The sequence below is a fragment of the Cariama cristata genome, unplaced genomic scaffold, assembly GCF_000690535.1.
Source record: "Cariama cristata isolate BGI_N322 unplaced genomic scaffold, ASM69053v1 scaffold4144, whole genome shotgun sequence".
Taxonomy (NCBI): domain Eukaryota; kingdom Metazoa; phylum Chordata; class Aves; order Cariamiformes; family Cariamidae; genus Cariama; species Cariama cristata.
The window spans coordinates 125,566-137,510 of NW_009614591.1; the positions used below are offsets into that span (position 1 = coordinate 125,566).

An 11,945-nucleotide genomic window follows, 5' to 3' on the forward strand; every position below is an offset into this window, starting at 1 on the left:
CACACCCAGCTCACCACGAGGGAGGAAAGGTTAGCACTGACAACCCAGCCCTGGGGATATAACTCTTTTGCCATTTAATATTGTCACAGAAAACCAGCAAGAGTCAAACACCCAGCAGTGCTGCTTCCCAAGCACTTGAAACCAGAATCTGCCATGAGATGAGAAATTGCCAAAAGCCTCTGGGGCAGCTCCCAGGGATTTAGAGGCACAACCAGAAGAAGGGGCAGGCAGAATAAGCCAGCAGAATTGCTCCACCACGTTTAAAGGGGACTGGATCAGAGAGCTGCAAACCCTCAGCACTGGTATGGAAATCAGGTTGCCTCTCTGCACGTGCTGGACACACATCTTCAGACCTGGATAATTTCCGTTTGCTAATAAGGGTAATTTTTAGCATTTATATGTCAACTTTCATGGAAATATAAAGAAACGTACAAATAGTATGGTAGGGTCATGCTTATCTTACAGAGAGCAAAACCAAGACATGCAGAGGTTAAAGGGAGGTGATTTTAAGATCCAGCATTCCTACCACCTTTGCTCAAAGACAGCCCTTTAGACTTGCTGGAGACACTAAAGCCAGCAAGAGCAGAAACAGGCTGATCTCTTTGAATACTGGAGTGCAAATAACCCTGCCAAGAGCTCACCAGAAATCCAGCACTAAAAAGAGAAGAAAAAAAATTCTCAGTTCTGGCTATTCCCAAACATATGACCTAGTCCTACATCACTGCTCCCACTTTCCCCGGAGCATTACTCACTTTTTAAACACAGAGCAAAAAGTCTTCCAAAGATTGAACTCTCTTGCTGGTTTATAATCAATTCTGAAACAAGGGAAGATTAAGCAGCCGTGATTCCAGACTCGTATAATCCTCCTTTTTCCTAACATTCACCCTTGAAAAATGACAGTCAGAAGTTTTAGATTTTCAAAATCAAGCAATTAGACTTTTGCACATTGCCATAATCACAATGTAGATGTTCACTTCCTCAGAAAGCTAAAGTCCCCTGCACATTTTGGAGTTTATAAACAATACAAGCTTTTCCCGAACTTTGCTTGTGCCTCCGTTTCAGCTTCCAGTGTTGATTTGTTGTTGCTTTTTGTTTAAAATTCCACCCTGTCATCTTTGGAACTCCATCCACTCACTTCTTCAATAATAAACGATAAAGGGAAATGGAATAAATTCCCCTTAATGAGGAAATTTTCACCTGGCACAGAGGACCTGGGGAAATCTATTAACTGACTGGAGGAACGCTGGCAGCATTGCAATTATCAGGAGAGCCTGCTCGCTTCAGCACGGCCCTCTCTTCCACTTGACTGGCTTTCATCTGATTCACCAGTCTAGGAGTAACGCTAAATAAATGTGCGAGCAGAAAGCCCCAGCTTGATATGGGAAGAAGCACTCTTTTTCTTGTCTCCCAAATCAGGCTCTGCTTCATTTTAGGTATGTTGTCAAGTTTATGCCCATCCGTGTATTACTTAGGCGCACATTAACGAGTCTTGGTCAAAAGGATCAGGAATATTTTGTGAACTGAGGGCCAAAGCCTGAGCTGGGAGCATTTGGGACATGGCTAGTACGCCAGTTAACATCTGCCCTGTAAGTCCACAGGCTCGCCCCTGCAGGTCACCTCTGGTTTATCTCAGCAGCTGTTCATGTGGCTTGGGCATGCACATAGGAGCTGCAAAGATGAGCACACTCTGGCTCAGCCCACCAGTCCTGAACTCAGCTCCTTGTAAATCTGGAGGGTGTGGATTTAAGCCCAAACTACAGTTTTGCTATGGCAAGCAAAGTGGACCAAAAGCAAGAAGTGCTGAAACCAAAATGCCTAATGCCCAGCCCTGAGAGCTCTTCCTTTCTCAGTAGTCATAGACCTGAAGGGTTTCAAAAGCCTGCTTGATTTCAGGCTGGATTATGTACAAAGACATATTCTTCCTCTTTTCCTCATTGTCCTGCTCTGCTTCAAGGTTGCTAGTGGCTTTCTTGATTGCTCCTGATGTTTTACAAGATTTTGAACATGCTACAATTAAAATAATGAGATCGGTGTATAAATTCTCTCCCTGCTTCTCTTCTGAAGGAGACAGATTGTTACTTTTTTTCCCCTCCTGAGAAACTCATGAGATGACTGACAAAAAGCTGTCAAAGGAGCGTTTAGGGAAGCAGGAGCTGTAAGCCAACAAATCTCACTCACTGAACAACTATCACTCCAGTGCCCTGCATCTTTAACATTCAGGTCCCTGGGTTAATAAATCTCATTGTGGACATCCTGATTTAAGTAACATGAAGCTCACACTGTGCCCTTAGTCACCTAAGTGCCTCACACCTAGGATTAAGTGATGCACTGAAGCAGCAGCTCACACCAAAACACAGCCAAGAAATGGGTCACAGACGCTTCCTCAAAGCCTATTTTCTATACCGGTAAAAGAGAGTTTTGAGGTCTTTGCTGGGATGCCATGGTACGGACTCCCCTGTTTCTGGTATTGTACATACCGGTTACGGAGATTCCCCAGTGGCTTTTAAAGGGTAATGCCTGTATATCCTCTGTATCAAGGAAAAAATGCATATTGTGTTTTTACAAATGTACAGATGCTTTGAAAGAAAATACAGCTGTGAAATTATTACTTATAGCTCTATAAGACAAATAGGAAGTATCTTATGTTAGATCAACAAACAACAGTGTTGAGTAGCTGCTTATATTATATTCTCTTCATGTACTGAATTCCTAATTTGTTCCTGAGTGTTCCTTGCCCCACAGTTCACAAAGAAGACAAAAGTAATCTTCCCAGTTCGTTAAAAGCAAGTACTACACATATGTCAGTGACAGCTCCTCAAACAGTATAAATCAGTGCAGCCTCATTTAGCATCACTGGACCTGCTCTGCTTCATACCCACACAAGATCTGCCTTACACTCTCTGACCTGTCCCAAAAGCACACAAGTCAGCAGAAACACTGTTTTTGAGAAGAGGAGGTGTGCACCAACCACTGTGGAAGAGCACAGGTTATTGATGACCTGTCTGATCTTTCCTCCCTGCATTGTTTCCCAGGTCACCTGCTGGAGCTGGGTTTTAATTCCAGCACCTGTATTTCTGTGGCTACTCCACCATAGTCATGTTTTGAAATCAAGTCATGCTTCCAGCAAGCAGCTTTCAAAGCACACCTTTCACAGACCCAAGGACATGAGCTTCGGAACAGAATTCGCAATAAACAACTTCTTCCATGGGCCACTGAGCAGAGCACCTGGCTACTAATGCTGGGCTGAAGTGGGTCTGCATCCTCTCATTTTTTCCCACTTTCCCCTCTATTAACCTGTGTCTCTTTAGGAACGACAAGAGCAATGTTCAGGACAGCACTTACCCCTTTCAAGCAAACCACAGGCCAGGAGGTGTTTTCACTCAATGCCCACAGAGAAAGGACACATTCTGCTCCAAAACAAAGCCCCAAACTATAAAGTTGTCAAAACATGATTGGTGCCATCATTTCCCACTGCTAGTGGCTGGCTAGTTTGGTATCCACCAGAAGGGAGATCTGCTGTTTTCATTAAGGTTGATTTGAAGAGTTGAGATTTAAGAAGGCAGAGTTCAGTTCACTGCTCTGCCAGACTGTCTTTGAGACTTTGGGCAAGCTCACCATCTCTATGCTTTGCTCCTCAACTGCAAAATGGGAGTTTATCATGCTCCTCTTTTCTCACTTGAATTCTACTTTACAGCCTTTTATCAATATTGTTCCTCTTTGGGCAATATACTCACAGTTCTGCCTGTTGCAAGATGGCCCAATTTTCCCTGGGTCCTACTCAGATTTTCCCCAGCAGTGAACTTGACCTCATTACCTCTCCTTTTCCCCCATCCCTATGAGCTCCCAAGTAACGGCAAATCAATTCCAGGTTCAATTGCTACAGAGATGCCTAAGAGACTTAGGAGCACAAGTCCTACTAATTTTCAACAAGGCTTTTGTCCCCACATCCCTTGGGTATAAGTGATGATTTCACCGTAGCTGCCTACCTCATCACCTATATTTAATGGTATTTGTCATATATCCTCCTTGCATACAGCCACAGTTCTCAGGGATCACAAAATCAGGAACAGATGAAAATAATCATGGCCACGTGCAAACAAATCCTCACTGCAGAGGGTCAAGGAACAGATTCAAATTCCAATAAAGGCTTTCCCTTGCACCCAGACCACCTGTGTCTTGACTCAAACTCACCCCGCATGTTACTTCCAAGTCTGGGCTTCAGCTGTACTCTTGGGGATGATGGTGTTACTGGACCCTACTGCAAATCTGACTTGCTCTGGATTGGGTCCATAACTCTGGCCTTAAAGTCACATGTCACTCCTCACTGCCTCAGACAACTAGACATGATCTGTTCAAATTTCCATCTCCTTCACGAGCTGTCAGTGTGATGAATAGCCAGTGGGGTCACTCCAGGGCCCTTCCCTTCCATTTTCTCTCATGGGACAGGCAAGGCCAAATCTAGGGAAATAACAGCATCTCCTGTTGCACTGCAACTACTCCATACACCATCGCCTGTTCATGGACTGACAGCATGGGATGGTGCTTGCTCTTTCCATGTGTGTATGTATATATGGTTTTGTTTGAGTGTGTGCATGTGGGTGGTGGGGAAGGTTACATAGTTATGATTACATTACTGAAGATATGAGGGTCATTGGCGAAAAAAACAACAAAAACCCCACAATGTAAGTTTCCACTTAAAATGAAAAATAGGTAGGTCACAGGAGAAACAGCAGAGGCACACGTTTGATGTGTATGTGATATTACTGGATATTCTGGCAAGGACTCTCAAAATGGCTTTCTTTCCCCAATTCAACTCAGGCCATTTGCTTTTCTGTAGCCATATCACATAAACTAAAACAATTTTTCATCTATCTTGGAGGGCCCAGAGGCAGAGTCAAATGGAGCCATTGCTGCAGCATGACAAAAACTATACAGTCTCACCAACATCAGGTCCAATCTTCTTTGGAAAGAAATTTGCTGGGACAAACGTAAATGGGGCAGAGGGTTCCCTTCCCAACCTTTACTGTCTCTGCAAATGGTTGGCCTTGCCTGTACACCACTGAGAATGGACAAACATTTATAGGTCAGAAAGGTTTTTCCCCCCCATAACATTATTTCATACAACCCTTCATGCATGGAAACAGACTCCCTGCACAAATCAGTGAGGCCTCCTGCTCACCTCTGAATCGCTCCATGTGGTGAAGATGCAAGGCAGCATGTGATGTGCAAATGCTGCTTGCTGAACTGCTCATAAAGGCCTCCACCTGCCTCTGATCTCCCTTCCCCATCTGTCTGTCACATCCGCTTGTTTAGCTCTAAATTTCCCCTTGGCAGAGGCCATCTCCTTGTTACCAGTCTCTACAACAGCTCTGCAGGGCGCAAATCAAGACTCTTGGCAGAGACGTTACTCCAACTGCACCCAAAGCCTTACGGCAAAGAACCCTCAAACCAATCCAGAGACAAAAAGGGATGGATTTGGCCAAACAGAGAGTGAGCTTGTAACCAGCAACAGTGCCTGGGAACGGGGCAACTACTTCTGGTTCTGGTAACTGTATTTCAACAGCAGAAAGATTTAAAGCAATGATAGTGTCACCTCTTATTCTTTTCAACTGGAAATAATCCTGTAGCGCAGGTAAAACTCATGCCAGACATGCCAGGGACTGGAAACAGCTGGCTGCAGGAAGAGGACATGTGTGCCAAGTCTCATTTGCATCACTCAATTAGCTTTCCCTTGGCTATTGCAGAGATGTATTTCCTGATGTGGCTCACTGGACTAGTCTCTTGGTTCAAGTCAGAAGTGTTTTTCCCTGGCTCTTTGCCTTTGTGCCAAAGTGCCTTCAACATAACGCAGTCAGATAGTCCATCCCCTCCCTCCAATGCAGGTTGTGAGGTAAGACAGTTTCCTTGGGAAGCTCTGAGTAAGGATAGTGAGTGAAAATCTGCACTGACAAGTGAATGAGACTAAATTAATTTATATCACCTATAATCTGGGTTGAATTGCATGAACCCATTTACAAGGGACACAACATTGGTTGTGTATGATACAAATGCAATGCTGGATACTGCAAAAGGGCTTTCTGTAGCAGGCTGCCTATACCGTCTGCTGCCTAGTCACCAGAAGAATGAAAAACTATGTGGGATGGTACCAGCTACTGATCACATTATCAGCAGTATTATCACCTGCCACCCACTGCAGAGAAAGGGAATGCAACCTCAGTGATATAGGACACTTTGGCACAATTAGCCCCTGTGGAGCGATGCTGGATTTATACCAGCTGAGGATGGGGCCAACCTCTGGGGTCCCAAGTGCATTGTTCCAGAGCATGCCACTCCGACAGCGAGGAAATCAAAAAATCAGGAAATCAGTTTTGATTCTGGAGATATTGTTTTTCGTCCTCAGGAGCTGCACATACATACTTAAGGCGCTCAAGACAAATGTAACATGACACAGATGTTAGAGGGCAAAAACTTGTGCAGCCAAACAATAGATTTCTGTAAATAATCAAGCTACTCCTTCTCTTCGATATCTCCCTCCACATTTATTTTTGTTTAGCTCCAGATCCGGCTTGTTCCGGGGGGCAAGGAAGAGCAAGAGCTGCTCCATTAAAACCGTGCAGCTGGTCAAAGCAGCAGCAGCAGCCACAGCAGACGAACGAACCAGCGCCTCAGCGCTGTGCGGGCTACGCTGCGCTCCCAGCGCCATCGTGTGGTGAAAGGGGGTTAACACAACGGGTACCCGGGGTAGCAAAGCCGGCCAACACACGGCCCATAACTCAGCGAGAAGGCTCTCCCAGCCTCGTAAACCATGAAGGGAAAGCTCAAGTCAGCAAGGGGCTGATACTGAAATACAGCCCAGAGCTTTAATTTACTGCTATCTTTCCTGCTTAGTTTTATATGGTCATTTTTCTTGAAGAAAGAAGAAGATTTATATTTAAATATGTCTGGAATTATAGATGTTTGAAAGCATAGTACAAAGGCAACATATACTGCATGATCACAGCAAGGCAGAAAGGCTTAAAAATCAACTGGCCAGGCCAGAAAAAAAATGCAGTGTATTTGACACTCAGGTGTAGTAAGTCAGGAAAGTCCTGTGTTTGAAGGCTAACTCTGTCCCAGGTACCCGAGCGTACCCTGCTGTTACTCCTTACAGGCAATCCACATTCCCAGCCTTAGCCTCAGAGATACCATGAGGATTTTCCAAAATAAACCAGAACTTCCATAATCCTTGAGAACAGTCAACATGACGAAGCACTCAAAGAAGTTATTTTACCAAAAAGAGTGTTCTCAGAAATTTCCTCAGTCCAGGTGAGGCAGTGAACTGGGTTTCAAGACAACGTTACTTACCCCAAGCACTGGAATAAGCTTCTCAGCATTGACGGCACCTGTGCTCAGGGTTTACCACAGGTCTGCCAGCAGAAGGACACCCAGAAGGACCGTTGTGTCCTAGGACAAGGCTGTTGGGTTTTCCTACCTGTTCACTTCCTTCAGGATCTTCTCCATGTTCACAATGCCGCGCATCTTATACAGGAACCACTTGTCAATGGCTGTGAGTTTGTGAATGACATCCACAGGGACTTTGTTATCCAAGGCCTGCCAAAAAGAGGACAGCACCAAACAGCCCCTTTAATACTTGCTTCACAAATACAGATTTAATCTGCAAATAGGTAGCAGCAACTGTATAGCATAAAGACATAAAAAGTACTGTAGACTAAGCTGGACAAATCAAAGGTTCATCTACCCCAGAATCCTGTCTCCCGCAGCAATAGGAAACATGCCCTTCAAGCAGTGTAGGGAGGCACCACCACTTCTCCATGTGCTTTGGTACCAAAAGCTGGCTTCTGTTTAAGCCAGAGAGAGGTAATTTGCTTTTTACAGAGCCAGCAGCCAAACTTAAACTAATGGCAACCAGGCTTGCAGCCACCTAACTTCAGCTTGCAGGGCCAACTCCTCTACCTGCACCCTTCATCACTCAGGTTGCCTAAACCTCAGACCCCCTGCCAACCTCCTAGCTGCAAATATTAAATAGGAAGGTCCAGATTCTCAGCTGTGAAGGAACTCTTTGCTTTGGAGCATAAATCTTGATTTACCCTTGAAATACAAGGCTGAATCAAAGCATGTGGCCTTGAAATAACTCTGAAGCAAGGGAAAGACCAACCCTGGGTGACACTGCGCAGCTACAGCATAACTCTAGCTTCTCTCACTGTATCTGAATTTAATGTCTAGATCGTTCAAATTCCCCTGCATTATCTTGCGGGGGTGATTTTTTTTTTTTCCCCTCCTAATCCAACTATTTGTAACCATGGGGGGAAAAGGCACCCAGAGAGGTGTTACTCAAACCAGATTACAAGACACTGCAGTATTAAAAAAAGAAAATCTCAAAGAAATATGCTTGACAGCCCCCCAATTTGATACAGTCGTATCTTCTATCAATGATATTTTTGGGGTCTCACCAATGGTGTACAGGTACAACTCTCCTGATAAAACACCTATAATCAACCATAATGGTAATACCAGCACGGTATCTCTGCTGAGCTGAAGTAATCAGGCTTATTAATTTGATACCACGCTTAATTGTTTTCTTGCAGGGCAGCATCCCTGGAACAAAGCCAGGGCAATGGCACTAAAGAAAACCCTAGCATTAATCCAGAAATGAACTTGGTCCATTGGACTCCAGCATTATTCCTCTGAGCTTTCAAGCTGCGGACACAACATTGTACCATCACCGCAGGCTTCAGCGCTCTGATGTGGACACTTTAAGCCAGCTGAGAGAAACGCACAGGTCACTGCAGTGCTGTGCTCCAAGAAGGCACCACCTGCACGGACAAGGGATGGGTGGGCAGCTTTCTCATCAGGCACTGCAAAATACTGACACCACCTTCTACCTTTTCTAAGGGATTCCTAGGCAGCTTGCCTGGGTCTCCTTCTCACAATTATTCTCTTGTCCTGAGAGGTAGAAAGCTGCTGACTTGAACATCCTGCTTGCTCACAAGCAGCAGTGAAAATCTCTAATGCATGTTTTGTTCCTTTAGAGTAACCAGTCTCCTACACATGGAACCTTCAGCTAGAGCTTGGCACCCAATAGCCACTGCTCTTCACAAGCCTGCAAAGAGAAGCCTGGGGCCATCACAGTGAGCACTGGTGATAACAAGGCTAGGCTTCTCACACATTTCTGGGTACAATACTGGTATGAGGGAACTGGTAAGGGGTCCCTCCCATCCTGATTCCTTAGTGCTTGGAGGGTGAGGTCACACTGCCACATCAGTGGGACGTGAGCAAGTTTTTCTTCTGTTTTCACAAAACACGTGCAGACTTGCATGTCTTGAGGAGCTCCAACCTTCAGTCAGCGGTCCCTGAGCCACATATACACACACAGGTAGCATGACCACATACACTTAATCTGCTTAGGACACTTTATTTAAAAGTCCTAGGGATCTTCAAGGTAAACTGAAAAAACTCAAATGCCTTCCCCTCCTTAATCAGAAGAGAGGCGGAGAAAATAAACAATCTTCACCCCTGTGGCATAAATCTGGAGACTGGGAGAGAAGAATGAGTTTGGAGACAGTTCTTGCTCCCAAATCACTACACCACAGGGGCAAACCAGGTTTCCAGGCAGAAAATCCCTGTAGGATTTGATCAGGGCCCTGGACAGCACTCCAATGGCTTTCCTCTATCCAAACCTACATGAAGGAGTAGAGCCCAAACACACCGTGGAAGAAGGGGGAGGGAGCCACAGCAAGACAGTGTGATTTTAGAGCCCTGCTCACCTTCAGGAGCGTCCCACCAGCAGACACTGGCCCCACGCTGGGAAGCCAAGTGGGTTCTAGGACTGCCTTCACACCGTGAGTCAGGGAGCAAGCCTGGTCTCCAGGCCAAGCCACGGAGGGCAGCTCAGCTGGCCGTGCTGTCTCTAGGGCCAGCACCCTTGTTCCTTCAGTCCCACCCTCGCTCCTCACCAAGGGAAGTATTGAGCTGCCTGGGGACAGGAGCATGAGTGCAAACATGTCTGTAGTGTGGACAACTAAGAGACCAGGGCTCTGGTGTGAAACACAGCGTGGATCCAATCCACCGCCTAAGTCTTCTGAGGCCACTTGTATACAGCCTTAAGAGGGCCGGGAAAAGATCTAATTCAACCTGAGCAGCCCTGCTCATCAGGCAGTTACATACATCCGTGCAGTACTGGGCCACTCTGGCCAAGGAACAAGTCTCGTGTATTTCAGCCTCTCTCCTAGTGCCGCCTTTTACATTACAACAGGGAGTTCCACTACAACAGCAACAGCTCTGAATGGCAGCTGAACTCCCTTCCCTTTCACCTGAACAGTTACTGTTTTCGTCATCCAACAGACAAAGGAGAGAGAAAAAGTAGAAAGCCTTGGAGAGACGACTAGTGGGGCTTGGGGAGGAGGAGAAGACATACAACGAAGCTTCATCCTGTTCCAAACAAAGCTGACTGCTAACAGGGACTAACTGTTGGCTTTTAAATGTCAGCAAGCTGGAAAGGGATTTCCAGGGAGGCAGCCCCAGCTGCCAGAAGTTCCTCTCACTGATATCTCTTGCTTCAGTTATTAATGGGGATGAATTAGTGCACTGTGTCAGGCAGAGGCAGCTCTTTATAGGGAGGGATTAAGACTTGATCTTGTTTTTTCGACAGCTCCCAGTGAAAATGCCACCAGCTGGGAACACCCAGAGTGTTCAGTGGGACTGAAACTCACCTTCATCTCCCCAGATCCCCTGTGTCAACATGGGGCTAAGATTAACCTTTCATAAAAGCTCTCTGAGCCACTCAGAGAGACAAGAAGCAAGCTTTTTCTCTCAGTCACAAGAAAAAGCTATAATAAAGACCAAGCACAGCTGCTGAAGGATGTTCTACACTTATGAAGACACGCATTTCCCCAGCTTGAAAAGTGAGAGTCAACAGCTGGACAAGCCACGCTTTCATAGAACATCCTGTGCTTTCCATTCAGGCCATTTATAAGAGGAACAGCTATGTGAAAACCTTTTTACAAATACAGCACAACTTCAGCTCCCCACACTCATGTGGAGGATGTAATGAGATGTATCTGCACATGAGCACAAAGGGCGTAAAGACTCCACCACACAAAGTCAGCGGCACAAAAAATAGTAATTGGGCATTCCCTGCCAGGAAGGTTTGCAATCTTAAAAAAACCCCAACAGGTAGGTAGTAAGTATGAGCTATAAAATACAGCTGTCCCTTCCTCTTTGTAGAGGGTATGGACAGATGGACAAGTCCGCTGCAGCAAAACCAAAATGTGAAATTGCACCTTCCTTCTAAAGTAACTAACCCCATATTTACCATGTGATACACACAGGCAAACACCGTGGAGCTGAAGGAAGAAACAATTTCAAACCCTAGCTCCCCTTACAGTAACACCCCCCATTACCCAGACACCTTGAAAGATGAAGTGATTTGTCCAGCGTGACAGGAGATGGGTTAAAAGAACGCTAAGGGAAGTTGAGCCTATTTCAAAGAACATGGGATCTTCTGTATGATCAATTTAACATAGAGTTTTAATTTTTTTTAGTTTCAAGTCCATACCAACGCAGCAATTACAAAAAAAAACAGTGTTCTCGCAGACTGCAGGTTGCCATTCTTTATCATCTTTTATTTCAGTTCTCAAAAGGATCTTCATTTTTTCCTTCCTCCCTTCCTATGAATCAATGGTAATCCCCAAAACTGGCCAACTTTGACACTTACACTAGTGTAAATCAGGGCTGAACATTAGCCCATATTTAGCAAACAATTATATTATAGGAACAAGCAAAGGAAAGTGATCCAGATCTCCACCAACACTTAGCTACAAACTGAAGTGCCAGGACACAGGAATGTACCTGCTGCTGAATGCAATGAACACTGGCTAAGATTGTACCAAACAGCAAACACATTACCTGAATATAGAAGATGCAGGAAAATATAGGTGTCAGCAGGA

The 11,945-nt window shown here is 45.3% G+C and overlaps 1 protein-coding gene across 1 annotated transcript in view; it reads right to left on the bottom strand.

Moving 5' to 3' along the window:
• The window catches only part of CPS1 (carbamoyl-phosphate synthase 1, mitochondrial), a gene marked incomplete at its 5' end in the record, with an annotated part of 84,796 nt that overhangs the window by 42,327 nt on the left and 30,524 nt on the right, over window positions 1–11,945 (bottom strand). The window contains one exon of the mRNA XM_009699474.1: window positions 7,472–7,590. Coding sequence (XP_009697776.1) covers window positions 7,472–7,590 — 119 coding nt within the window. The remainder of the gene's footprint in view (window positions 1–7,471; window positions 7,591–11,945) is intronic.